Source organism: Agelaius phoeniceus, chromosome 19 (assembly GCF_051311805.1).
Source record: "Agelaius phoeniceus isolate bAgePho1 chromosome 19, bAgePho1.hap1, whole genome shotgun sequence".
In the NCBI taxonomy this organism is placed as follows: Eukaryota; Metazoa; Chordata; class Aves; order Passeriformes; family Icteridae; genus Agelaius; species Agelaius phoeniceus.
Genome location: NC_135283.1, coordinates 1,032,447 through 1,059,997, shown reverse-complemented (window position 1 = coordinate 1,059,997; position 27,551 = coordinate 1,032,447). Strand labels below are relative to the sequence as shown.

General features: G+C 53.2%; 1 protein-coding gene across 3 annotated transcripts; it reads left to right on the top strand.

The window, feature by feature from the left end:
- On the top strand, positions 1-26,629 carry NDEL1 (nudE neurodevelopment protein 1 like 1). Of its 3 annotated transcripts, none has more exons than XM_054644985.2 (9): positions 1-157; positions 11,004-11,101; positions 12,468-12,621; positions 14,189-14,337; positions 15,762-15,898; positions 17,907-18,080; positions 18,771-18,862; positions 20,771-20,922; positions 25,213-26,629. In XM_054644985.2, exons 2-9 carry the CDS (start codon positions 11,016-11,018, stop codon positions 25,298-25,300), a joined length of 1,032 nt encoding a protein of 343 aa, XP_054500960.1. In that variant the 5' UTR covers positions 1-157; positions 11,004-11,015; the 3' UTR covers positions 25,301-26,629. The 3 variants fall into 3 exon arrangements, with proteins under 3 accessions (XP_054500960.1, XP_054500962.1, XP_054500959.1); XM_054644987.2 differs by lacking the exon at positions 1-157 and adding an exon at positions 5,325-5,347; XM_054644984.2 differs by lacking the exon at positions 1-157 and adding an exon at positions 6,023-6,147.
- Positions 26,630-27,551: the final 922 nt, after the last annotated feature.

Below are 27,551 nucleotides of genomic sequence, written 5' to 3'. Positions count from 1 at the left end.
GCCACGCCCCCGCCACCCCGGCCCCGCCCCTCATGTGACGACAGCGCCCCCGCCCCCGCCGGCTCTTGCATCACGCGCCGGCCTCGCCCCCCAGTCCCCGGATGAGGCGGCCCCGGCGGGCGCGCGCGGCGGCGGCTGTGACAGGGGATGCGCTCCGGTGAGCGGCGGGGCCGGGCCCGGCCCGGGGCTCCCCGGGCGGCCCCAGCGAGCGGGGCCCGGCGCGGCGGGCGGGGGGCGCGGGGCGGGCGGGGAGGGGGCCGGGGGTGCTGCGGGCCCCGCTCCGCGCCGCGATTGGCTGGAAATTGACAACGGGGCAGGGCCCGCCCTCGGGCCGCGCCATTGGCTGCGGGCGCGGCGGCGCCGCCTCCCATTGGCCGCGGGCGGTGTCAGTCACGGCGCGGCCCCGCTCGGCCGCCGCCCTGGCCGGTCCCCGGTCCCTCCGCCGGGAGCGGCGCCGGCCCGGCCGCGCCGGGGCTCGGGGCTCGGAGCTGCCCCGGGCCCTGCCCGCCGGGGCTCGGAGCTGTCCCGGGCCCTGCCCGCCGCTCGGCCGGCCTCGGCGCCCCGCCTGGGCGTTTTCCCGTCACCGGCAGCGAGCTGGACGCGTGGTTTGCGTCTATTCTCGTAAAATCCCCGATCGATCATGTGCCCAGGGCGCAGCGTCTTTTTCAGGAAGAAATTCCTCCCGGAATTGGTGCTGGGATGCTGGAGGGGAAGGGAGGAGGTGATGGAGTCATCCCCGCGGGGGTGCTGAGGACAGGCCGGGGGAGCTCAGTGCCGCCTGGCTGACATGGGTGTTTGTCCGTCGTTCCGTCCGTCATTCCGCCAGGGTTTCTCTGCGGGGTTGGTATCCTCCCCGAGAGCCCCGTGTGCTGTGCCTGAACGTGCCCTCCCGGGTGATGAGCGTGACCCGAATTGCAGCAGACGGGCTGGAAGGATGCGCTGGGAGGAGAGCAGCGACATCCCCGAGCCAGCCCTGCTCTCCCAGCGGCACAGAGCCGAGCTATCCCAGCGGCACAGAGCCCCGTGCTCCCACCGGCACAGAGCCCTGCTCTCCCACTCACATCCCTGTCCTTCCTGAGGGATGCTGAGCTCTGCTCCCACCGGCACATCCCTGTCCTGCTGTCCCTGGCACGTCCCTGTCCTTCCCAGGGATCAGATCTCTGTTCTCCCCCTGGCACATCCCTGTCCTTCCCCGGGATCAGATCTCTGTTCTCCCCCTGGCACATCCCTGTCCTTCCCCGGGATCAGATCTCTGTTCTCCCCCTGGCACATCCCTGTCCTTCCCAGGGATCAGATCTTTGTTCCCCCGGCACATCCCTGTCCTTCCCGGGGAGCAGAGCTGAGCCATCCCCCTGGCACATCCCTGTCCCCAGGGGGAGCAGAGCAGGGCTGAGCTCTCCCACCCACAGCCAGCTCTGCGCTGGGAGTGACTCAGGGCTTCTCTCTTCCCCCTGCCTTGACTTGCTCACAAGTGCAGGGGTTTGGCTGCCTGTGGCATTTGTTGCCTGAGAGGTGGTTAAATACTAGAAACTGCTGTAGAAGATAATACTGGATACTTCAGATACTTTTCTTTCTTCCTTTACATTTTTTTCCAATCCCCCCTCAATAAACAATGCCTTGTTGAGGAAGGAACTGTTCCTGCTGAGGGCTGGTGGCCTTTCCAAGGTCAGTGTTTTGTTAGAGATATCAGTAACTCTAAGAGGAAGAAGCTGTCCCATGGCAGAAAAGAGTCTGGGAAGATTTTAGGTATTTTGGAAGGGGCTGCCCAGGAAGGTGGTGGTTCATGGAGCTCCTGGATGTGGCACTCGCTGCTCTGGTCTGGCTGACAAGGTGGTGATTAGTCAGAGGTTGACTTGATGATCTCAGAGGTCTTTTCCAACCTCAATGATTCTGTGCTTCTATATTTCTTTATTGAAATGTCAGTTTGGTGTGTTTGCAGTGTGGCTGCACAGACAGGCTGGGTGATGGTGCCAGTTAACTGTGGCTGCACAGGATGTGGCAGAGTGGGTAAAGAGTGTGGGTCTGGGATTAATAGTGTTAGATCTGCTCTGGAGGAGATCCCCTGTCCTGTTTCCTGGCTGGGCTGTGCATTTCTGTACTGTTGTAGCTGTGGAGTCAGAGTCCTGGTGAGAAGGTTTAATAATTTAATTAAACTTGTCATTGGGAGTCCCAGAAGTGAAGGAAGAGGCAGTGTTTGAGTCAGTGTTTGTCAGCCTTCCTCCCTCTTCAGGGGAAAGCCCTCCCTTTTTCCCCCTGACTCTTTAGAGTTTGCCGATACGTAAGATAATTCCACATTTGGTGGAGAAGGACAGAGAAGAGAAAGGAAAATAAGAAAGTGGAGAGAAAGCACGAGACTGATGATGTCTGTGACCTTGGTGTCACAGGGAATCTTGTCTCTGCTGCTGGCAGCAGGCTGCCAAGAAGTACAGGAACAAAGCACAGTTAATGCCCTCAGCCCATTACATTGGTTTTTTTGAGGTGCCAGGAAAGTCAGACTGCAGAAAGGAAATGGTATTTTTGCAGCCCTTGATGTTTGTGACACCACAAACATCATCAAGATAAACTGGGGAGTGTGTTCACAAGCTGCCTGCCCTGCTGGGCTGCCCTGACCCCAGGCAAAGCCAGACCCATCACAGCAGATTTTTCATGATGTGCTCGTGTCCCTCCAGGGCTCTTCTGTCCCCATGGCTCAGTGGAAGGTTGTGCTGGTTCCTTCTCCTGATCAACACAGGGTTTGGGGGGATACTTTTAATATTCTGTTTAATATTCTGTTTATTATTCTGTTCAGAGTCCCTCTCTGCTGGGGGCTGCTCTGGGATCCATTCTGGGGGGTATTTTTCAAATCCATTTTACCCCCCAGCACCGGTAGAACTTCAGAGCTGTAAAAGCAACAGAATTCATTTTGGCAGAAATCCTGCTGAGTGTTTTTCCCTTGGAATTTCTGCTGGTCACTGTGTGGTGTCCAGAACCATGTCACCCTCTGGCCACTGCCTTCCAAGGAGGTGTTGTCATTGTGGTTTGGATTGCTGGGGTAGCAGGGAGGCCCAGGGGACCTGGAGCTGTCCCTGGTGCAGGCTGTGTGTGCCACAGCCTCCCAGTAAAGCCATTGCTGCTGCCTGGGATGATGCCCTGGTGTTCCTCAGGGCCTGAACTGAAAGCAGCAGAGCAGTGAGGGTGGAGGTGGCTGGGTGGGCTCAGAGGGCTCCAGGTGCCAGCTGCCAGCCTGCTGTGGGTGAGTGTCAGGGTCTCTCACTGCTCACAGTGACCCCAAGAATGTTAAAAGTCTCTTTTCCCAGCCTGGCACTTGAAGAAGGAGTCAGGGCTCTTCATTTCTCAGTCTCAAGGTTGTTTATTGTTTCTTATCTATAAAATTCTTTCTCCTGCCCTGCCCAGGCCCATGCAGGAGGACAGACAGAGGCACTGTGCCTGCCCCTGGGCAGTGTTATGTCTTTATTCTAAAAACTACCTGTACAATATTTACAATTACTTCCCAATACCCATCACCTATGTTAGACAGTGAGCTTCTACTCTAAACCAATCCAAAAGTGCCACCATCACAGCAGAAGATGGAGGCCAAGAAGAAGAAGGAGAAAGGCTGGACATGCCCAGATCCCTCCATCTTGCCCCCCTGAACCCCCATTCTAAAAACCCCAAAATCTACTTTTCCACCCTGTGATAAATTCACTATCATTCTATTTAATTTGTCATGGCTTGCAGATCTTCATCCAAGGTTGGTAATTTGCTGCATGGGTCATAATCAAACCCCCAGGTGTTCTGGGCTCCGTGCCAGGGTCTCTGAGCCCCCTGGCAGGGTCCTGGCCATCCTGGACAGCCACAGGGATGTGCTGGGTCCTGACAGGTGAGGGTCAGAGCAGCTCCTGCTGCCCACCACACCTCACCAGCCTGCCCAGGAGGGAGCAGAGGCTGGGGCAGGGACAAGCAAATCCCTTTCACAAGGCTGAATTTCCTTCTCAGTTTGCTGTTTGCTCCTGTCTGTGTGGATTCATCCCTCTGGAGTTCCTGGGTACAGAGCTGGGAGCAAATTGTCCCCGTGCTCAGGCCAGGGTGTTCTGGGACAGGGACATCTCCAGGAGCCTTTCCTTCACCTCTGCAGGTACTGGGCCTGCAGCAGCAGCACCAAACTCTCCTTTTTTAGTCACTTCAGTGAGGTTACTTGGGAAGGAGCAGAGGTCAAATGTCTGAAACTTCCTGTGTTTGTGAAAGCAATAAATGTTTTTAAATAGAAAATTCTGATACTTTTGGTATTTGTAGGTTGATTTCTGAGAAGAGGCTCTTTGCATCAGTGCCTTTCTTCTGGTTTCAAGGCCTCTAACCCAGTGCTGGCTCACTCTTCAAGGGTTTTCCTGTGACTGGATATCAAATATTCACCAGACAGATGAGTCCTGGCCATGTGGTGCAGAGCAGACATGTTATATTTGATTAATGAGGCTTGTTGAGATAACAAGGCTCTGCTGTGTGGTGCTTGCTTTATCTTAAAGGCTTTTCTGAATTTGGCACCAAGTTCTGCAGGTAGGGTTGGTTATCTCCTGCCTCCTGTGCTGCCCAAATTGGAAATGCAGGATTTATTATTGCAGCAGAGCGAGGAGCGTTGTGCTGACGCTGTGCTCGCTGACTTTCTTCTCTTGCTGACAGCTCCCGTGCTGCTGTTGTAAGAGGGAAGGAGGCATTTGTTGTGGTTCACTCGAGAACATTCAGTTCAGAAATAGAACTGCAGGGGAAGGTTCACTTCCCAGAGGTTCAGTTTCATCCCAGCCGGGGATGCAGGCACACATCCAGGCACGGATGGAAATCCGCCGGCTCCTGTTCCAGCAGGGGCAGAACAAGCCCAAATTGATTGGTGAAATCTGATCTGTGCCTTCTGCTTGTTTGTTTTCCATCCTGGAATAAGACAGTGCACGTTTGCCCTGAGTTTTGGCTGAAGGGCTCTGGTTACCTTGCTGTGAGTCTTGGTTGGGTTTGTGGGGAGGAAGTTGAGAACTTCAGGAGCTGGAGGTTACCTGTTGGTCCTCATGGTTTGAGAAGGTGAAGAATGATGCAAACGAGATTTCTCCTGCTTTTCTGCCCATGAATCAGCAAAAAGGAGGGAGAGGAAGGAGAGCTGGCTGTGGACAGTCCTTGCTGCTGTGTGCATGGCAGCTCTGGATGGTGCCAGCCCTCGGTGACAGCGTCATTGCCTCGGAGAGGGGGGACTGGCAGCCAGCAGGCACTTGGACACTCTGTGATAGCCAGGGTGGGTTGTTATCTCCAGAGCTGAAGGCCACATGTGAGCTTGGCAGAACTTCTTGATCAAGTCCTGTTTGAGCTGGTTGCTTGTTCAATTCCAAAGGTCGGTGGACATTTGTGATGCCTTGAAGGGAGGGGGGATCAGCCAAGCGTGGCTGGGGGACTTCAGCCCTGTGGTTGGTCCTGTTTGAGTGGCCTTGCTTTGCTCCTGCCTAAATTTTCATGTTTGGCGTCTGAAAATCTTGGGCAAAGGGGGTTGCGAGGAAGAAAGCAGAGAAATATGAAGAAAAACAACCTGTTCATTTGTTCAAGATCAAATAATATTCATTCTCTTTATAGGGCAGTATTTATTTGATGATCTCAGAGGTCTTTTCCGACCTCAATGATTCTGTGCTTCTATATTTCTTTATTTAAATGTCAGTTTGGTGTGTTTGCAGTGTGGCTGCACAGACAGGCTGGGTGATGGTGCCAGTTAACTGTGGCTGCACAGGATGTGGCAGAGTGGGTAAAGAGTGTGGGTCTGGGATTATAATAGTGGTATATCTGCTCTGGAGGAGATCCCCTGTCCTGTTTCCTGGCTGGGCTGTGCATTTCTGTACTGTTGTAGATGTGGAGGGTTTAAATGGGAGGGTGTGAGGCAATTAAAAGCAGGAAGAATTCATTCTGCAGCCGCTTGGGATGCTGCAGGTACATCCGGGGTGAATTGCAGTGCTCAAAGTCATCCCTGCCGTGACGTGCGAGGGACTGGGTGACTTTGAGAGCAGGGAGGAGTGGATTCCCCTCTGCGGGAAGGGGTGGGTCCCAGCTGAGAGTCGTGTTGGATTTCAGGCTGAGTGTTTTGGTCTTGGATTTCACCCCAAGCTTGGCTGCAGTCACATGGAGAGCCTGGGGAGCTTGCTTAAGGTACTGTGTTACACTTCAAGCTGTGTTTGTGCTTTCATGCCTTAGCTGGAAGGTGGCTCCAGAGACGTTTGAATGCAAGATTGCTTAAATTACTTGGAAAATCCTGTCTGCATCTTAGTTTGGGTATTTTTGGTGCATTCTTGAGCCTCTGGCTCTCGTGATATCTGCAGGATACTGCTCCTCTCATTTTAAGGATGCTTTCGAGGTGGGAAAACAGATTTGTCCTGGACAAACACCTCTGGGTTTAGCCAAGTTCTTAACCTCCAGACTGTGTTTTTTTAGACCCATTGCAGCGGGGAGAAGTTCTTTCCTTTTCTCCGTGGAGAGTTGCTGGGTCCTGCTGACTTTGTCGGGGGGGTTTGAGAGGAGCCCCCATGGTTTGAAGGTAGTTCTTGTCTGGGAGCAGCTTTGGAGCTGGAGCTGTGCCCACGGAGCTGTGTCTTCCCAGGGCACTGTGTGAATGCTAAGCTGTGTTGGAATGAATTTGAGGGGGCAGCAGCATAAGCCTGCTCTCATTTTCCCTGGAAGACGCTGCTGCATTGTCTTGTCTGCTCCCTGAAAGCCTCAGTGTTGTTTGTCAAAGGCTGGATTCTGCAAGTGCCACGTATGCAAAGAAGCCTTGAATAGGAAGGACTGGCCGTGCTGGTTCTCAGCTCCTGACAGAATTCCCAGGGCCAGGACAACAGGCAGCGGGCTGAGGCAAAGCAGTTTTTGTTAAACTCTTGGTATTCCGTGGGCATCCGCTCTCCCACACATGGGATCTGTGGAGCTGTCTGGCTGTGCTCTGATAACTCCTGGGATTTGCTCTCTGCTTGCACAATCCATCTTTTTGTGGATGCTGCTGAGGGAATGGGCAGAGGTTGGCAGAGTGAAGGATTTTCCCATGGCCACCACGTGTGTGCTGGGAGCAGGTCTGGAAGCGTCAGCATCCCCCAGCTCCCAGGTTGGTATTTTGGCTGTGAGGCACCGTGTTTGCAGGGTGGCTGTGTGCTTTAATCCCTTTGTCCTGCCCCTCATGGGAATACAAAAAGCAGGATAAAATAGAAATAAAATAGTAAAGAATATGAAAAGCAGGATAAAATAGAAATAAAATAATAAAGAACACAAAAAGCAGGATAAAATAGAAATAAAATAATAAAGAATATGAAAATCGGGATAAAATAGAAATAAAATAATAAAGGACACGAAAAGCGGGATAAAATAGAAATAAAATAATAAAGAGCATGAAAAGCGGGATAAAATAGAAATAAAATAATAAAGAGCACAAAAAGCGGGATAAAATAGAAATAAAATAATAAAGAATACGAAAAGCGGGATAAAATAGAAATAAAATAATAAAGAATACGAAAAGCGGGATAAAATAGAAATAAAATAATAAAGAACACGAAAAGCGGGATAAAATAGAAATAAAATAATAAAGAACACGAAAAGCGGGATAAAATAGAAATAAAATAATAAAGAACACGAAAAGCGGGATAAAATAGAAATAAAATAATAAAGAACACGAAAAGCGGGATAAAATAGAAATAAAATAATAAAGAATACGAAAAGCGGGATAAAATAGAAATAAAATAATAAAGAACACGAAAAGCGGGATAAAATAGAAATAAAATAATAAAGAACACGAAAAGCGGGATAAAATAGAAATAAAATAATAAAGAATATGAAAAGCGGGATAAAATAGAAATAAAATAATAAAGAACACGAAAAGTGGGATAAAATAGAAATAAAATAATAAAGAACATGAAAAGCGGGATAAAACAGAAATAAAATAATAAAGAACACAAAAAGCGGGATAAAATAGAAATAATAAAGAAGACAAAAAGCAGGATGTGGGTGCTGGAGCTCAGCAGTGCACGCTGGCATTGGCACCTGCAGCAGGGATTCATGCAGAGCAGTCAGCAGATCCCAAATCCCTGCTGGTGGCATTAGGGGTGGTGAGACACGGAGCAGGGGCAGTCAGGAGCCACCCCCCCCTCCCCAAGGAGGATGAGAGAGCTGGGGAAGATCTGGCAGGGTTGGGAAGGGAGAATTCCTGCCCGGAATTCCTGAGGCAGCGCTGGGCTCAATCTCCTCCCTCCAGTGTGTGGAAGGAGAAGGTGCTGGACAAGGAGTGGGGGGCAGACACCTCCTGTCCTTGGGAGCCCCAGGCAGCCCCTCCTGGTCTTGCTGTGCCTGCAGGGATCCCTCTGATGCTGATTTCCAAGGGTGTGCCCCATGTGAGCAGACGGGAAGGAGTCTTGTGCCTTATCTCAGCTACTTCTAGGAAATGATGTAAGACACTTCCTTGCACAAGCTTTTTTCTAGCCACATCCTGAATTTCACTGACAGCCTGCTTGGCTGCTCACCTTTTGAGCCCAGCTCCTCCTGAGCTGTGGGAGCTGAGCCCGTGTTGTGCTTTACCTGGTTTATTCTGCGGTGAATGTGCTCCCTGCTGCTCTGAGCCCCTCTGGCTTAGAGCCGGTCAGGGAAATGTGGAGGGGTTTGTGAAAGGGTTGGATCAGTGTTGACAAATGCTAGGGACAGCAGCCAGCAGTGACCTGTCCTGGCAGTGGGAACCTCTGCCCAGGAGCTGCTGGGCACCCCTGAGCTGTGCCAGGAGCTGCTGGGCACCCCTGAGCTGTGCCAGGTGTCTGCTCCCACTGCCCAGGCAGTGCTGGGCACCCCTGAGCTGTGCCAGGTGTCTGCTCCCACTGCCCAGGAGCTGCTGGGCACCCCTGAGCTGTGCCAGGAGCTGCTGGGCACCCCTGAGCTATGCCAGGTGTCTGCTCCCACTGCCCAGGCAATGCTGGGCACCCCTGAGCTGTGCCAGGAGCTGCTGGGCACCCCTGAGCTGTGCCAGGTGTCTGCTCTGTGCTCCCACCGTGGAACTGCAGCAGTTGGGGCAGGAATACTGAACTCCACATCCACAGCTTCTGCACAGGGCTCGGGATCTGTCCCTGTGGAGTGACTGAGCTGCCTTGGTAACGGCTGATGCAAGCGCTCCCAAAGAAAATCCAGTCTGAAATTTGTGATGGGAATGGCTCCACAGGTACTTCTCATTTCCTCAGTGCAGGAGGGGAAACCCCATCCCTTCTCCTGAGCCATGACATGTTTGCTTGTGCAGCAAAGCTGTGCAGTTAAATAAACCCAGTGTGAGGCTGGAGGTGGTTTTGAGGTGCTTGGCACTCTGTGGATCAGTTTGCTCTTGGCTGGTGGCAGCTGCAGGCTCAGCTGGAGAGCCAGTGTGCCACTTCTACCTGGCTGTGCTTGGCCTGGCTGCCCTCTGATGAAAGCAGGGGATTGTTCTGGCCCACTTTGAGGCGTCAGAAATGTGGGTCACTGAGATACAGAGCACATTAGTGTGACTATTTTAGCCTGAGGGGACAGGCTTGGCTGGGAAGCGATGGCTGTTAGAGTCAGGACTTTTAGGTCAGCTCTCCTGATCAATGGAATTGGTGCAGGCGTTGTTCACAGCCTCTGCCTGCAGCTTGGCTTCACCCCGTTCTTTTTCAGGGTGGTGAGGATTTGAGGCTTGGCTTTTTGAGGAGAAAAAAATGAAAAAATGCCCTAAAGAGCTGTGGGATTGCTTGGGGAGGGCTCAGCAATGGTGCATCTCCTGGCTGGGGTCCGAGCATTCTCCTGGTCCTGCTCTGCATTTTACCTCCTCCATCACCCCTGAGACCTGGTGTGTGCTGAGGCCTCTGATGTGTCCCCTAGACCATAGAAAACCATAAAAACCCCACCAAAGGTATGTTGGGGTGTGTTTCCTGTGCTGGCTGATAGCCTGGGGAGATCCAGGAAAGCAGGATCCTCATGGAGAGGGGACCTCCAGTGCCTTGGTGTGGGAGACTTCTCTGAACACTCCTCTGTGACATGACCATGTCATTTCTGGGACAGGCTGATCTTCCTTGGGGCTGGCTGAGGCAGCAGGACCACGTGGATAATTCCTGTTACCTGCACGTGACACAAGTGGAAATCAGCCAGGACTTGCTGCAGGAGGAATAAGTTGAGTTTTGATGTGCACACAGAGCTGTTTGTGCTTACCTCCCTTGGACTGCTCATCCTCCTTCCCTGCTCACCTTGCAGCTCTAAAAGCAGCCTCAGTGCAGTCACTGTGTGGTGGCAGGAGGCAAAATCTCTTCAGAACATTTAATGGAGTGAAGTGGAAAGTGATAGAGCTGTAAATTTGAGTGTGTGAGCAGCTGTGGGCCTGAGAGGGCTTGTGGTGTGGGAATGTTTCATCACTCAGGGTCACTAATTGTGGTGATGTTCACAGGGGTTTTAGGATGAGGGAAGAGATGAGGATCTGACTCCATGTTTCACAAGGCTGATTTATTATTTTATGATATATATTATATTAAAACTATACTAAAAGAATAGAAGAAAGGATTTCATCAGAAGGCTGGCTAAGAATAGAAAAAGAAATGATACCAAAGGCTTGTGACTGAGACAGTTTGGACAGCTGGACTGTGATTTGGCCATTAATTAGAAACAACCACATGAGACCAATCCCAGATGTACTTGTTGTATTTTATAGCAGCAGATAACCATTGGTTACATGTTGGCTTTGAGGTCTCTCAGCTTCTCAGGAGAAAAAATCCTAAGGAAAGGATTTTCCATAAAAGATGTCTGTGACATCGTGGCAGCTACAAAATACCACCAGACCTCCTGCTCTCATTCCAGGCTGCTCCAGGAGCCCTTGCAGAGGCTGGCAAAGTCCTGGGGCTCCCTGGGGCAGCTCTGAGTGCTGGGTGAGCCCTGGCAGGCACTCCTGGCACCTGGCTCTGGGTGCCAGTCCTGGTGCCTGGAAAGCCCAGGACTGAGCAGAGGTTTTGGGTTTGAACTGAGTGTATCCCTGTGTTTGTGTCCTGCAGGTCGTGTTGATCATGGACAGTGAAGAAATCCCTACTTTTTCGAGTCCAAAGGAGGAAACTGCCTATTGGAAAGAGCTTTCCTTGAAGTACAAGCAAAGGTATTGTGGATTTGCAAGCTGAATGTGGTTCTTAATGACCAGGATTTGGATCTTAATGATGGCTGTTAAATCTGTTCCTCTGCAAGGCCACACCAAGATGGTTATTAGATACTTCAGAGAAAACCTGTGAGAAGAGAATTCTCTGGAAAGGATTTCCAGCTTTAAAATTTCCATCTCTGTGGGAGCTGAGTGTTTCTTGCCCAGTGTCACCATGCCAAGAACTGCAGGCTATGTTTTGAGCATGTTTGAGCAAGAGCAGAGCCTTTTCATGATCATGTGCACCTTGGTGTAATTAAAGTGCTGCCTTGAGTGGGATCCTGATGTTTTATCACAAGAAGGCGCCTTTAGGCTTGCCTTGTATCGTTCCAGCTCCCTCAAGCTTCTTGTAGTGGAGTTACTGGTATGAAAGGTGCCTGATTTGATGTCTGCTGCATTTTATCCAAGTGTTCCATACTCCTGGTCCTGCCTGTGCCCGTGGTTTGCATCATTTCCAGGGCTTTGGCACCCAAAGTGCCAGGAGAAGCTGCAGCTGCTCTCTGGGGGGTGGGCTGAGGTTTATTTGGAGTTAAATCCCTCTCAAACCCAAAGAGCCCAAGCTCCAAGTGGGGTTTCTTGTTTGGTTTGGGGTTTTTTGGGAGGGACACGTTGGGAATGTGGAGGGGCCTGTCCGTGTGGAGAGCCCTGAGCTGTTCTTGTGGGTCAGGAATTCCATCTGAGGCACCACTGGATGTGGGTCAGGAATTCCATCTGAGGCACCACTGGATGTGTTGTTGCCCAAAGCCTCGGTGGTTTCCTCTGCTGCTTGCTCAGGGCTCAGCTATTACGTGTGCTAAAGATGCAAATTTAATAAGCCAAGTATGTGGGGTGGCTACTTCTGGTATTTAATAACTCACAGTGGAATGAGGTAGGCATGTCCTGCCTTCCTGACTCTGCATGATTTTTACTAACTTGAATTTTCCAGCTGGTGCAGAGATGCAGAAACTGTTGTTCTCTCTTCAGCTGCTGACCAAAATCTGGTTAAATGTTTGCTTAATTCATTGTCTGTTCCATGAAGTCTGCCAGCAGTGAAAGCTAATGGAGCACAAAGTGCTTCTCAGGCTCCCTTGAATCCTGTAAATAGCTTTGATTCCACACAGGCATTCCAGGTGGCTGCTGGGTTTGATGTAAGAGAATTAATTTCCCTCAATCGCTTAGCTTAATGCAATTTCTCTATTTTCCCGTTTTTCTTTTTCCCCTTAGAGGCCTGTGGATGACACTTGAGTGCTTTAAAACTCGTGGTTTTCAGCTTTTCCTTTGAGAAGAGCTGCAGTTTTGTTGTAGCTTGGGAGATGCTGGCTCTCCCACTGATGCAGTGCTCTCCTTGCAGCTTCCAGGAGGCTCGTGAAGAGCTGGCTGAGTTCCAGGAGGGAAGCAGGGAATTAGAAGCTGAGTTAGAGGCACAGCTCGTGCAAGCTGAGCAGAGGAACAGAGACTTGCAAGCAGATAACCAAAGACTGAAATATGAAGTGGAAACATTAAAGGTAGGTTTGCTCTGTGGTTGTGCTGCTTTTCCTCTCAGCTCATCTTGGAGCTCTTCTTGGATTGTCTGGGCTGCTTTTGGGCACTGAATATCCAAATGAAAAAGGAGTTGTCTGGTTAAGATCCACACTGAAGCATGGCATGTACCCCAAATAAGGCCAGGGACATTTCTGGCAGAATTTTTCTCGTTCACGTCACGAAACTTGGTCCTGGAGTTTGTGCTGCTTTGAATTCCCCAGGCTGTGCCAAGGAGGAGCTTTATTTGTTCCACAGGGAGCAGCAGCATAGCAACAGGGCACAGCACAGGGGCTTGGTCAGGCCTTTCCTTGCACACCAGTCTTGGTGCCCTCAGGGCCTCCCTGGTTTCATGAGACCCCAAAGAAAGCAGAAATGGGGTGATTTGTGCCCATTTTCAGGGAGCCTCCACGTCCATTCACAGCCTTACCTGTGGAGCCAGGAATTGCTGAAGGACCTGCATGTGCACAGGGGGGCTCTCAGTTGATGCCTCTGTGCTAACACGTTCTTGCCTCCTTGAAATCTTGAAAAAGCATCCTTTTGGGCAGTCTTGGCTCATTTAGTGAAGGCAGAGGTTAGAAATTCACTCAGTGGAAGGAGGGTTTAAGGGATTGCCTGGTGTCTCCAGTCCCAGCTGTACTTGCAGTGTCAGGCTGTGTTCTAGGAGCTCAGGAGTTTCTCCGTTGGCTCTCAGAGGGTTTTTGGCAGTGAATTCCTCACAGAGGATGAGTCTGTGGGCCTGGAGGCTTTGTGACAGATCTCAGTGGCCCATTTTTGACAATGGACACATCAGAAGAATTTCTGCAGTGGGGGTGGTGCTGGCAGGGCAGGGGCACAGAGGGGAGCCTGGCAGGGCACAGAGGGGAGGCTGGCAGGGCACAGAGGGCACACAGAGGAGCCTGGCAGGGCACAGAGGGCACACAGAGGAGAGGCTGGCAGGGCACACAGGGGAGGCTGGCAGGGCACAGAGGGCACACAGAGGAGCCTGGCAGGGCACAGAGGGGAGGCTGGCAGGGCACACAGGGGAGGCTGGCAGAGCACAGAGGGCACACACAGGGGAGCCTGGCAGGGCACAGAGGGCACACACAGGGGAGGCTGGCAGGGCACAGAGGGCACACAGAGGAGAGGCTGGCAGGGCACAGAGGGCACACAGAGGAGAGGCTGGCAGGGCACAGAGGGCACACACAGGGGAGGCTGGCAGGGCACACAGGGCACACACAGGGGAGGCTGGCAGGGCACACAGGGCACACAGAGGAGAGGCTGGCAGGGCACTTGGATTTCTCGCTGCCCTCCTGGAGCAGCTGTCAGGTCAGTGCAGGCTGAGGGGAGCAGATGCAGGGCTGCAGCCCCAAGAGGCAGCTGTGCCATTCTGCACTGGGGCCAGCTCTGAGGCTCACAGCCTGCTCCCTTTCCCTCTCCAGTTTCTGCTCTGAATTACCAGTACTCCCAAACCAGCATTCTGCACACAGAGTGACTCTTTTTTTGTCCCCTTTTCGTGCTGATGGCTTGGCCAGTGCCAGCAGCTGATGTTTATCTCCCTGCCCTTTGTTTCAGGAGAAACTGGAGCACCAGTATGCCCAGAGTTACAAGCAGGTGTCGTTGTTGGAGGATGACCTGAGCCAGACCAGGGCCATCAAAGACCAGCTGCACAAATATGTGAGGGAGCTGGAGCAGGCCAACGATGACCTGGAACGTGCCAAGAGGTGAAGGCTGCAAACCCCCTCTTCCCTTCAAGTTTGCACCACAAAGATCTTTTCTTTGCTACTCAGCTCGAGCATTTCATTGCTCCTTAAAGGGAAAACAACAAAAAAACCCCAAACACCCTCAAGATTTTGGATTCCTTGAGCAGTGCAGTTGCCCCTCAGCAGCAGCTGGTTCCTGCAGCAGGAGGGGCAGAACCAGTGCCCAGAGCCAGCCAGGCCCCTGCACTGCCCCTGGTATTTGTGGTGCTGCTGCCTCAGAGCCCCTTTGAAGTCAGAGTCTCCTGCTTTCCATAGTCCTGTTCAATCAGCCAGGCCAGAGCAGTGTCCTGGTGCCTTCAGAGCAGCTGGAGGGAGCAGCCCTGCCCTTCCCAAGTGCTGGAATGAGCAGGCTGCTGCTGGCAACACCCGGTTTGGGAGGAGGTCATGCTTCCCTTCTGCTGAGTGGGAATGCTGCCATGGATTCAGGGAGAGCAGCAATGAGCCTCTGGCCATCTGGAGAAAAGGTCTGAGAGCTGAGCCCTGTTTGCACAAGGCTCTTTAAGCTCATGACTGACTTTTGGCACTGGTTTTGGGAGGAATTGTGTCTGAGGTAATGTCCCAGTGCTCTGCTGCCCACCTGGCTGGGCTGTGCCTGTGCAGAGCCCTGAGAGCACAGCCCCACCTGAGCTGGGCTGGGGCAATGTTCCTCACCCAGGGTCACCAGATGTTGAATCTGCAGGCAACCATGACATGGGAAGAGATGAGAATCTCAACTTCATGTTTCAGAAGGCTGAAATATTATATTATATTATATTATATTATATTATATTATATTATATTATATTATATTTATTATATTATATTATATTTATTATATCGATATATTAAAACTAAACTAAAAGAATAGGTGAAAGGATTTCATCAGAAGACTTGAAAGGAATAGAAAGGAATGGAATGAATAATAAATTCTTGTGACTGCTCACAGCCTCGACACTGGTGGCTGTCATTGGTCATCAAGTAAAAGCAATTTCACATGCTGGGTGAAAAATTCTCCAAATCACATTCCAAAGCAGCAAAAGATGGAGAAGCTGAAGCTTCCCAGCCTCTCAGGAGAAAAGATCCTAATGAAAGGATGTTTCATAAAATATGTCTGTGACACTGGAGCACTGATTAATGCTCAGCTTTGGAACATGGCTGGGGGAGAAAGGAGCTCTGGGCTGGCTCCTTCCCACATCCTTGGTACCTCTCTGAGAGCCAGATGCTATCGTGTTCTTCTCATCCTTTTCTCCTGCTCCTTTGATGACTCCTTTCTCAGAAGCATTTGCATGGCTTTCAGATGCTTCCCTTGAACACAGCCCTGCTAACATTTTCCTTCTGTTATGCTTCTGAATAAGCTTTTATGCTGGCTGAGCTGAAGAACCTAATATTCTGGATTTTGTTTCTAGGGCAACAATAGTTTCATTGGAGGACTTTGAACAAAGGCTGAACCAAGCTATTGAGAGAAATGCATTTTTAGAAAGTGAACTGGATGACAAGGAGTCATTGCTGGTCTCTGTGCAGAGATTAAAGGATGAAGCAAGAGGTATGGCTGGTCTGGTTGGTTCTGGCTCCTGGTGCAGGGCTGGGTTGCTAAAGAGATGTGCAGCAAGCAGAGCTCATGTTTCTAGAAAGCCTCACATGATGAGACTTGAACTGCATGCTTCAGGTTTTACTGACAGTGTGTTCTTTGTACGTCCAGTGTAGCCAAAAAGGAAAATATCCTCATTTAGGGCAGAATTAATAATTGGTGAATTCAGGATTTTTAACACAAAAATACTCTGTTCCACAGACATAAGAGAATTGAGGAAGCTGCTTCAGAAGTTCCTCTTGCTGTGGGTTTACAGGAAGGGAGAGCACAGGAAATGACAGGGAAACACAGGATAAATGATCAAGTAACTCTTAAAAGAAGTCTCCTATGTTCCTTCTAAGCAAATTGCCTTGAATATATTATTTAAGATGTTCTGGTAAAGGCTGTGCTCAGACCTGTGGGAGATGTTTGGGATGGTGTCCTGGGATAAGAGCAGGAATTGGGGATTCCCCAGTGGATTTCACATTGAGGATGCTGGGGAAGCATTTTTACTGGTGCTGTAAACTGATTTCTCTAACAGTGGAGGTTTCTGCTCATAAGCCAGCCAATGATGGCTTTAGAGGTTGGTGGTTTGCAGCTTTGTTCCCTAAATGAAGCTTTCTAAAATATTTCCTCATTTAAGGCCTGGAGCTGCCTGACAACAGGCTGGGATTTTTGGTTGCTGTTCTCCTTTTGAACCTTTTTGAAGCAAATCCGTGCCCTGGAAATCAGGAGCTTTATTGGAAGCACAGGGATTTTGAAATAAATGTGAAGAAAGAAATTTTCTGAGGAACTGTATGGATTGTAATGTGAGATTAGGGCAATAAAACTGGAAAAATCAGCAAAACCCAGGAGACTGTTTTCTAGAACACTGGAACAATCAGCAAAACAGACATCTTGTTTCTTAGATGAGTCATTTGGACATTTTTAGCATTTTGAGTTATTCCCCCTGGCAGCAAGCAGGAACAGTAGCCTCTAAAAGAACTGGTTCTGTCCAACTCCAGTGTGACATTTCTGACTGAACAGCCTCAGGTCCTTTTCTGGGAGCCCAGACAGATCCTCACTTCAGCTCTGCTGTTTTACCTAAAATCAGCTCTAAGTATTTGTTACAGCCTAAAAGCTGTGATGTGCAGGTGATTTTGCTTTTGTACCAGATTGAGGCAAGGAATAGGAGATGTGTGAAAATGAAGCAGCTCTGCCCAAAAAGGAACAACTCACTTGGAATGTTTGTTTGCATCTTTCTGAGGATTTGAGAGATCCATTGCTGGGCTGTGCTGGGTGTCCCTGGTGGCAAAAAGCTGTGGAAAGGGAGGGGATAAGCTGCAGTCTGGGGAGGAGGTGAGAGTAAAGCCAGGCTTTTCTAAGGCCCAGTCTTTTCCCTGGCCTTTGGACTGCTCTGTTACTTGTCAGGGCATCAAGAAATTGGATGCAACCCTTGGATTATTAACTGGGAGGAGAATGTAGGGAATGGGAAGCACAGGAACAGGTCACTGCTCTGTTCTCCCAAGCTGGGCTTGAGCAGGAGCTGGGCTCAGCAGCAGCAGCAGCAGCAGCTCCTCTTTGTGTCCAGCTGCACTTTTGGGAACGTGGAGCTCACACTGCAAAGGGGGAGAAATCCTGATGTAAATCAGCTGCCCCCATGCCAGGGACAGGAGCTGTGTGGGGCAGGCAGGGCTGTTTGCTCTGGGATGATGGGGAGGCACAACGGGACAATGGAGTGGGATGATGGGGTGGGATAATGAGGTGGGATAATGGGGTGGGATAATGGGGTGGGATGATGGGATGGGACAATGGGATGGGACAATGGGACAGGGCTGCTCTGAGGGGTGTCCCCACTCCTGGAGGAAGCAGCAGCAGGCACTAACCCAGGATTGGTGGGAATTTGCTGCTGCTGCCCCTCCCAAACGAACAGCGAGAGTGTTTGTGAGAGAATCAATCACTGATGTGGGATTTTGCGGGGTTTTTTCCTTCTCTCGACCCTCAGACCTGCGGCAGGAGCTGGCTGTGAGGGAAAGGCAGCAGGAGGTGACACGGAAATCAGCACCCAGCTCCCCCACTCTGGACTGTGAGAAGATGGACTCAGCTGTCCAGGCCTCTCTCTCCTTGCCAGCCACACCTGTTGGAAAAGGATCAGAAAATAGTTTTCCCTCCCCAAAAGGTAGCATGCATAGCAATGGGGTCTGCCCTTAAGGAACCAGAGGTGGGTGGGGTGTGGGTCTCACACCCTCGCAGGTGTGTGTTTGATCCCAGGGCAGCAGCAGTGCATTTCAGGAGTAAATAGCCTGGCAGAGGACAGGGAAGCTTGGGCACTGCCTCTGGGGGCAGGCAGGGTTTGCACCCTGCACTGGGGCCCTGCAGACATTTGGGAATGCAGGGGAGTGCAGGGACTGATAATTCTGCTCCATGTGCAGCAGCAGTGGTGGGTGAGCAGGCTCAGGAATGTGGAGTCTCTGTCACCACAGTGACTTCTCAGGGGTCCTGTTTCCTGTGTGGGGCAGTGGGATCCCAACCCCTTTCCCATCTGGAGGCTCTGGGCAGTCCCAGGGATTAACAGTGGGTGTTTCAGAGGCAGCTCTGGCTGCTGGGATGGATTGCAGTCAGTAGCCTTGCAGATGGAGAGGGCATGAACTCTGCTGGGGGGGCTGATGGCAGCCAGGGCAGGAATTAAGCCTTATCATCCTCACTGCCTGGTGATCCTGCAGTTACTGTGGGTAATTGTATGAAATGTCTGCAGCAAGACTGTAGATATGTTTGGGGTTTGTTTTTAATGTAGAAGCTGATTTATTTAAATTTTTGAAAAGCCTGGGCTGTGGAGGAGTGAAGTAATGAGAGGTGTCTGTGTTTGCAGCTATACCAAATGGGTTTGGAACCAGCCCACTCACTCCTTCAGCTCGAATATCTGCACTCAACATCGTGGGAGATCTGCTACGCAAAGTGGGGGTGAGTGCTGAGCTCTGCCTCTGCCTGGGGCTCCTGTCCCTGTGCTCCCTCACAGCACAGCCTGGGCCCTGCTGGGTACCTCTGGAGCAGCCAACTCATCCATTCACTGCTTAGGAGTTGGCAATGCTTTATTTTTTAAAATTATTTCGATTTTTAAAGCCTGATCCTATGGTTCTGAATCCAGTTTGGAGTGACAAAATTCATATTTGGAATAAAAAAATTTTCAAGTGCTGGGTTAGACACTGCCAGCTTGTTCTTACCTTAACTGGGCCTGCAGCTTCCTCTGCCTGGGCTGCAGAGCTGGAGCTCAGGCCCTGGGTGAGCAGGAGCTGGGATCTCCCTGCCAGGGTGGGACAGCTCCTCTCCCATGGAGATCTGCCACAGACACTGAAAGAAAAACCAGCCTGGAAACCTTTGGTAAGAAAGCGAGAAAATAAATGAGGAGAAAGCCAAATGCTCCCATCTGTGCCTGGTGGGGAAGTGAAATGCATGAGCCTTTAAAGGGATTACACTGTCAGCAGAGAAGAACTGCTCTAAACATCTGCTGCAGTGCTGCTCGGGAGCCAGGCTCTCCCCCTGGAAGCAGAAATCACTTTTGAGCTGCCAGGAGCTGCTCTGAGCTGTGGAGCTCAGGGCAGCTGTGGCTGGCTCTGCCCTGTGCCCTGGAGCCAGGCTGGGCTGCAGACAGCTCACACGGTTGTTTCAGCAGGCTTGGACATGAAAAACGCCCTGGCAGCTCCCCTGGGAGCTCAGGGCTGGTTTGAAAGGGCAGCAGGACAGCTGGGGTTAGCAGTGACACGTTTCACAGGGGATCATTGTGAGCAAGAGTCTGCCGGGGATTTGGGGAGCTTAGTGCCAATCCCTGTGATTACTCTGCCAGGACAGGAAATGCCAAATAAGCAAACTGCTCTCCCAGCCTGCCTGAGCCATGCTGGGACAGGGCTCTGGAGCACTCTGGGGCTGCTCACTCATTTGGGGCTGTGCCCCATCCCAGGCTTTGCACTCCTGTCTCTGCAGGAGCTTTCCCCTCTGCTTCCCTGCCTGCAGCTGAGACAGGGCTCAGGTCCCTGCCTGTGGCCAGGGGACAATCTGTGACACCCAGAGTTAGGTTAAATAAACTTCCAGGCATTCCTAGGAGTGTGCACAGGGCTCACTCACCTGTGCAGAGCAGCAGCAAACCCCACATTTGGGGAGATGGATTTCAGGCCCCAGTGCAGGAATTTGCAATGTTCTGAAGGCTGTAATGAGTGAGGGCTGTGTGTTACACCACGTGGATCTGCAGGATAAGGTTCAGCCTCTGATGGGGGCAGAAAGGGCAGGTGATGCTCTGGACTAAAGGACAGATTCAGGATGTTGCTCCTCCTTCCAGGAGTCACTGGCACTTTACATGGGGGGTGAAAAAAACCTCACCAGGCCTGTTTGGAAGGGTGGTAGTGAAACTTTACAAATTGACTTTATTTTGCAAGCCAAGATTAAGAAAGACATTCCAGGAGGCATTGTCCTGGTGAAAAAAAAAACCAAATTTCCATGTGCCCAGTCCCTCTCAAAGCTTGAGGATTCTGCTTTAGACTCTCAGTGCTCTGATCAGCTCGAGGCAGCTGCTGAGGCAAGAAGTTTGGGTAACTTCTGCTAGGATTTGGCTTCCTTATCTTGGGTAATTATTTCAGAGTTCATCTGTTCTCAAATCTGAGCCCTCGCGGAGCTGAGTAATGTCTGGCAGTCTGCATCAGCATCTGTGTGTTTCCTTTGTGGTGGGGTGACGAGGAAATGACAGCTTTGTTCCCATTTTATTGCCAAGGGTGATCACACCGGAGTCCTGATCGTGGCAGCCTGGGGCTCATGAGCAGCAAAAGGCTCCCTCTTCGTGGTGTCACTTCTTTAACACTGTTCTTTCCTCCCCTTTCACAGGCCTTAGAATCCAAATTAGCTGCTTGCAGGAACTTTGCAAAGGACCAGGCATCACGGAAATCCTACATTTCAGGGAACGTCAGCAGCGCCGTGCTGAGCAGCAACGGCACCAAGTACCCACACCCAGGGCACACGTCCTTCTTTGACAAGGGGTGAGTGAGTCAGGCCCTGCTGTGCCCTCAGGGAGCCCTCTGGGGCCCTGCTCATGGCCCCTGCTCAGCCCCCACAGCTCTGCTCTAGGGGGAGCAGCTCGTGGAGCGAGGGCTGCAGGGATTTCTGCGAAGCGGGGAGAAAAGCAGGTGTGGGGTGGCAGTGCCAGTCCTGCCCCATCTCCTGGTGCCTGTGCCAACCCCAGGCTGTGGGGAATGGACCCTCTGAGGGCATCTGCCCCATCTCCTGGTGCCTGTGCCACCCCAGGCAGTGAGCAATGAGTGCCAATGAGCCCTGTGAGGGCATCTGCCCCATCTCCTGGTGCCTGTACCAACCCCAGGCACTGAGCAATGAGTGCCAATGAGCCCTGTGAGGGAATCTGCCCCATCTCCTGGTGCCTGTGCCACCCCAGGCACTGAGCAATGAGTGCCAGTGAGCCCTGTGAGGGTGTCTCAGGGGCAGAGGAGGGGGTGCCCAAGCTGCAGGCCTGCTCTGGGGAGGGGCACAAGCACAGCTGGAGATTCCCCCCAGAGCTGAGGGCAGGCAGGGACGTTCCCTGGAAGGAGGGAGGGAGTCCTGGTGCTCACACCCCCTCCAGGAGGGGAGGATGAACCATTGGTGCTGGAGTTTGGCTCCTCCTGGCTGTGGGCCAGCCTCGGAGCTGGGATTGCTGGCCTGGGAAGCAGGGCTCGGTGTGTGCCGTGCTCAGAGCTCCCTCTGGGATGCTGGCAGTGCTGCTGCAGGAGGGAGTCCCCAGTTCCTCACTGCTCAGGGCAACAGAGGTGGAAAGCATGGAGTTCTCCAGTGGTGCTGAGGGCAAACAGCCTCCATGCTCCCTGCATGTTAAACCTCAGTGCAGTTCAGTGCTGGTACTCAGCACTTCCTCAATCCTGCGTTTATTTTAGAGAATGAAACCCGCTGGCTCCAACGTGGAAGTGCCAGAGCAGCCAGCTGAGCTCCCCACATCCCTCCTCAGTGGGGCTGGGAGGGGAGCAGGGCCTGGGAGCTTCTGCAGCACTGCAGGGGTTTGGAAAGGAAGGATTGAGAGCCTTGAACTCCGGTGCAGATCGGCCTCTGGGGCTGTGTGTGCTGCAGGGCTGGGCTGTGCCTCCCCAGCAGTGCCCCTGCAGGGAGCAGGAGGTGCAGGGCAGGGCTTCTGGCAGCTCTGGCAGGCAGCAGGGCTGTGCTGAGGTGTGCTGGGACAATAAGCTGAGTCTCTCTGCCGTGGGGGTCACTTTTAATCGTGCAGATTGTCATCAGGCTGCTTGGCAGGGCTGGGGAAGCCTGGAGGGAAATGCTGAGGGTGGGAGTGGACAGGACCAGGGCTGAGGTGTTCATGTGCTTATCTGTGAGTGGCCAGAGGTGCTGCACAGCCCCCCTGTCCTGTCCTTGTCCCCTCAGCCCCTGGGCTCTCCCAGGCTGTCCCCTGAGCCACTCTGGGCCCAGCAGGGGCTGGCAGTGCCCGTGCTGAGCTCCAGGGCTGCTGGAAAGCCTGGCTGGGCCCTGGCAGCTGCACTGGGGGAGCAGCCCTGACCCAGGTGTGAGTGTGACCCTGCTCCAGGTGTGAGTGTAACCCTGCTCCAGGTGTGAGTGTGACCCTGACCAGGTGTGAGTGTGACCCTGACCAGGTGTGACCCTGCTCCAGGTGTGAGTGTGACCCTGACCAGGTGTGAGTGTAACCCTGCCCCAGCTGTGAGTGTGACCCTGCTCCAGGTGTGAGTGTAACCCTGCTCCAGGTGTGAGTGTAACTCTGACCCAGGTGTAACCCTGACCCAGGTGTAACCCTGCTCCAGCTGTGAGTGCTCCAGCTGTGAGTGCTCCAGCTGTGAGTGCTCCAGCTGTGAGTGCATCCCTGCTCCAGCTGTGAGTGCAGCCCTGCCCACTCTGCAGTCACTGCCCCAGGAGCAGCTGGTGCTGGGTTGGGCACAGGTAACTCAGCCACACCATTACAGCTCTGTTTGCTTTCCTCCTCTGCTATTTCATTGAAATATTTGAGGTGCCTCCAGCTCTTGTCAAGGCCCTGCTTTAGGGGAGGCCTGGAGCACAGCAGGGCTTGCCCCAGAGCTTGGCTGCAGACCTGGGGGACTCAGGGCTACCTGCTTGTTAAAAACTCAGCAGTGTCTGGTGTAAGATCAGTTTCCTGCAGATTTGTCCCTTCAGGAGCATGCAGGTTCTGTCCAGATGCCAGGAAATGGCAGAACAGCACCTGAGGATGGTCCTCAGGGTGAATACTTGTATTTAGCTGTTGCAATTATTGTTAATTGGTTGTTAATGTCAGTCCAGTTTTGTCCAGGAAACAGAACTGCTCTGGGCTCTGCAGGCCCTGGACAGCCAGCCTGAGGTGCTTGTTCCCCTCCTGCAGCCCTGCCTGCCCCTGTGCTCACAGCTGATGCTCACTCTTGGCTGGTTTTGTGAATCCCTCGGGCTTTGTTTTAAGGAAGGAGCTGAAGTTCAGTGTGAGAAGTGCCTGTGCTCACAGCCAGCAGTCAGAGGTGCCTGCACTGGTACCCCCAGCCCTGACCAGAACACCAGGCTGGGAAATGTGGGTTTTCCCAGTCCCTGACCCATTGAGAGGTTTCCTGGGAGAGGGGAGCTGTGTGTGTGCTGTGCTGCCCCTGCAGAGCAGCCTCACTGTGCAGAGCTCACTCAGCAGAGCTTTGCTGAGCCTTGCTTGGGCGCCTCTGCTTGGCCCCAGCTGCTGTGTGCTCAGCAATGTCATTTTTGTGTGCATAAACTGTCCCTTTCTCTCCACTAGGCGTGAGAAGGTCATGTTCCCCACCTTGGTCATGGGTAAATGAATTCATTTGCACTGATTGGCTGCATGTGGTGTAACCTGGGGCTTGGGGCAGGGCTGGGCCTCTGCTAACTGCACGAGGGAGTTGGTAGTGCCACACTAATGGGCCCTGATCAGAGCCTGAGTGCAATTGCTCTTTCTCCTGACTTGAAGTAAACCTCTCTGCTGCTGTGACCTGTTGCAAACATAAGCCTGAGTGCTGCTTGCTTGGTTTAATTCTGTTTAATACTTTCAATAAGTGCATGTTTCTGATGGCACTGGTCACAGCAGGGGCGCAGGGCAAGCGTGGTTTATGGATGGAGCTCACGTGGAAGGTTTGGGATTTTCCTTCAGCATTTTGTGGCTCTTGACCTGCTGATGTGCAGTGGTGTGGCTGTGGCTGGCAGGAAAGCAAACAAGGGCCCAGGGCGATGGCCAGGGCGGGAGCAGGGAGGGGACAGTGTGGCTGGGGACAGCAGCAGTGTCCCTGCTCAGTGGCACTGTCCCTGCCCAGCACAGTGGGGCAGCTGCAGGTGCCCAGGTGTGCTTTGGCAGCTCCATTTCCCCTCAGGCCAGGCTGGTCAGCTCCAGGAAAATCTTCCAGCCAGGATTTGTTGGATACTGAGAGCTGAGGAGCCTTGGGCATGAGGTGCTAAGTACAAAATACAGCTTGAGATGCAGATTAATGAGTCCAAATTAGTAATCAGGGCAGAGAGGGGTTGGACATGGACACCAAGCCCATGGCACTGCAGGGACAGGCAGCCAGAGACACAAACATCCCTGAGGAACCAGTGCAGGGCCAGGAGCTCCCAGGAGATGTGGAGAAGCTGCTGGACCCCCAGGCTGCTGTCCCACACCCTGGGGAGGCAGGAGCTGCACAGCTCCAGGGGGATGCTGGGGCAGGGAGCCTCTGCAGCCTGGGGTGCAGCACTGGGAGCCTCCTCTGCAGCCCAGTGGGGATGGAGGGGCACAGAGCCAGCTTTGCTGGGCTGGGACACTGCTGGCAGTGTGAGAGTGTGAGTGAGAGTGTGTGTGTGTGTGTGTGTGAGTGTGTGTGTGAGACTCTGTGTGTGTGTGTGTGTGTGAGTGTCCCCTCCCGGGCACAGGGACATGGGGCTGGGACACTGCTGATTGTGTTTATGTGTGTTTATGTGTGTGTGTGTGTGTGTGTGTGTGTGTGAGTGTCCCCTTCTGTCCACAGGGACACATGTGCCCTGGCTCTGGGCACAGGGACACGGCTCTAACACGGTGTGCCAGGCCAGGGACAGGTGGGGCTGCCCTGAGGGCTGCCCTGACCCTGCCCAGCCCCTGGTGAGCCCAGCAGGCTCAGGCTCTGTGGCCACTCGTCCCTGGCACAGTCACCTCAGCCAGGCCGTGCCAGCTCCAGCGCTGGCACGGGCACCAGGCCGGGCCCATCCTGCCCTGCTGGCAGGGATGGAGGAGGGAAGGAGGGAGGAGCAGGGTCCCTGCGGGCCTGTCCTGGCTGCTGCTCCCCTAACGGGCTGTCTCTTGTCCCCAGGGCCGTGAATGGCTTTGACCAAGGGCCCCCCGGCCTGGGGGGCTCCCGCCCGTCCTCGGCGCCGGGAATGCTCCCCCTGAGCGTATGAGCCCCCGGGGCTTGGACTTGGATGCTTTTCTCAGCCCACCTCGAGAAGAACTGCTCCTGATTCCTCCCCATTGCCACCCCATTGCTGGAACATGGCCCTGAGAGGAGAGCCCGAGCCCTCCATGTCCTGTCAATACAGTTTGTTTTCTGCTCTCGCTGTAGTGGACGTTCTGTGCCCCGGCCCCACCAGCTGCCACCTCTGCTGTGCTTGGGGACACCGAGTCCTGCTGTGCTTGGGGACACCGAGTCCTGCTCTGTCTGGGGGCCAGGCCCAGCTCGCCCCCTTGGCTTTCCCTCTCCTCTCACTTAGGTCTGACAGAGCCTTGTCCCCTCCTCTGCCAGGCTCCCCTGCCCTGTGCCCTGCCAGGCCCTGCAGCTGCTGCTCTCAGACCTCGTGGAAGTGCCCTGGGGTGCCAGTGGTGGCCCTGGGCCCGTTGGCACTCGGGATCAGCCCCAGGCGCTGTCTCAGGAGCAGCTGCACCCGGGGCAGTCAGAGCAGGGCTGGGTGAGCAGCTCCAGCCTGGCCAGGCCGGCTCCATGCCCAGGCTCTGTGCTCATCCCAGCCCTCCCTCCAGCTGGGCCTGGCACGGCTGGGCTGTTCTCCCTGGAGCAGGGGGGGCAGTGCCAGGGGCTGTGCCCTCAGGAGTGCCCAGGGCTGCCCCACAGCTGCCTGGCCCTGCTGGCCTCCGTCCCTCACCCATGGGAGTTTAGGGAGCTGCTGTTCCCCTGGCCCCAGGAGCCCCTGCCATCACCCCGTGCTGTAGGACTGGACTGTGCAGCCTCACCTGCGGGCTGCTCTGACGCTTTGGGGCCACTGAACCTTGTGGGTCTTTCAGGCAACACATTTGTGTGGTTTCTCTGTCCATGTGCCTCAGAGTCAGTGGATTTTTATTCTGATCCAGCAAATGGAGCCAGGGTTGGAGCTGAGGGTTCAGCAGTCGTCGGTCAGGGGCTCTGCAGCTCCCAGGTGGTTGAGTTACAGATGCTGAGAAAAAAAACCCCACTGGCCCAGCAGTGGAGGTGGGATTGTCCCTTTGCCATTAGGGTTTGTATGGTCCTTCCTTCCTGTGCATCCTCTGCTGCATTTGACTGTTTACATTTGTTTTATTGTACATAGATTTGTAAACATAATACCTTTGCCTGAGGTCTTTGTACATAACTTGGGCTTTGTAGCTTTATTTATTCAGCCTCTCTCTGGCATGTTTCCATAGGATGTACCGTTCCACCCTGGTGCCACTGACATGATGTGGTTTCAAAAGAATGAAAACAAATGAGAGTAATCTTCCAAAAATAAAGTTCTTTTAATGTGGAATCAGTGGATTTTGCAGAACCAGCGGCTGTGGCTCTTACTTTGTCCAGCAGGGTTCTCTGCCAGCCCTGGGGAGGGGGGGCAGCGTTCAGGCAGTGCCACATAATCCCACACCCCTTCCCTTGGGATTGGTGCCCAGTTTGGGCACTGCTGGGGCCATCCCAGCCTCTGCTGCTGGGTACGTGCTGGAAGCCTCCAGCTGAGCCTTCCGGGGGATTTTTACTTCCTTAGAGCAGCTGGAAGGAGTTTCCTGTGCACAGGAGCCGGGCTGGGGCCCTTCCCAGGCTGCTCCATCCCTCCCTTCCCGGGCTGCTCCATCCCTCCCTTCCCGGGCTGCTACATCCCCTCCCAGGCTGCTCCATCCTTTCCAAGGTTGCTCCATCCCTTCCCCTTCCCGGTTTTCTCCATCCCACTGTCCATCCCCGGGGCTGTGCCCCTGTCCTGGGGGCCCTGCCCTACCCCGGGCTGCCCATCCCATTCCTCTGGAGCTCCTGCCAGAGCCTCAGCCCCAGCCCAGCGGGGTCACCCTCCCCATGGCCACCCCCTCTCCCTCCTCCCCTCCCATCCGTCCCACCCTGGTCCCAGACCCAGCCAAAACCTCCCACCCTGGCCTCCAGCTCCTGCAGCTCCCAGGCCTTTCCTGCCCAGCTCCAAGGCAGGTTCTGCACCCCAAGACCCCAAAATATGGGATGTAACTGCTCAGGAGCAGGCAGGAGCCCAGAGCCTGTGCCACAGCTCAGAGTTTGTTTGTGCTCCAGCTGGGCCCTGCCAGTGGCATTCAAAGGCAAAGGCTCAGCTCGGACCAAGCCCTTGATGCTGTATTTAGGTCAAAATAAAAGGAAAAAAAAAAAAAAAACAACAAAAAAAAAGCAAGCAAACAAAAGAGGAAGAAGGGAAAAGGCAGCTTCCAGTCATATCTCGTTTATTAAGGTCTATGCCAGCC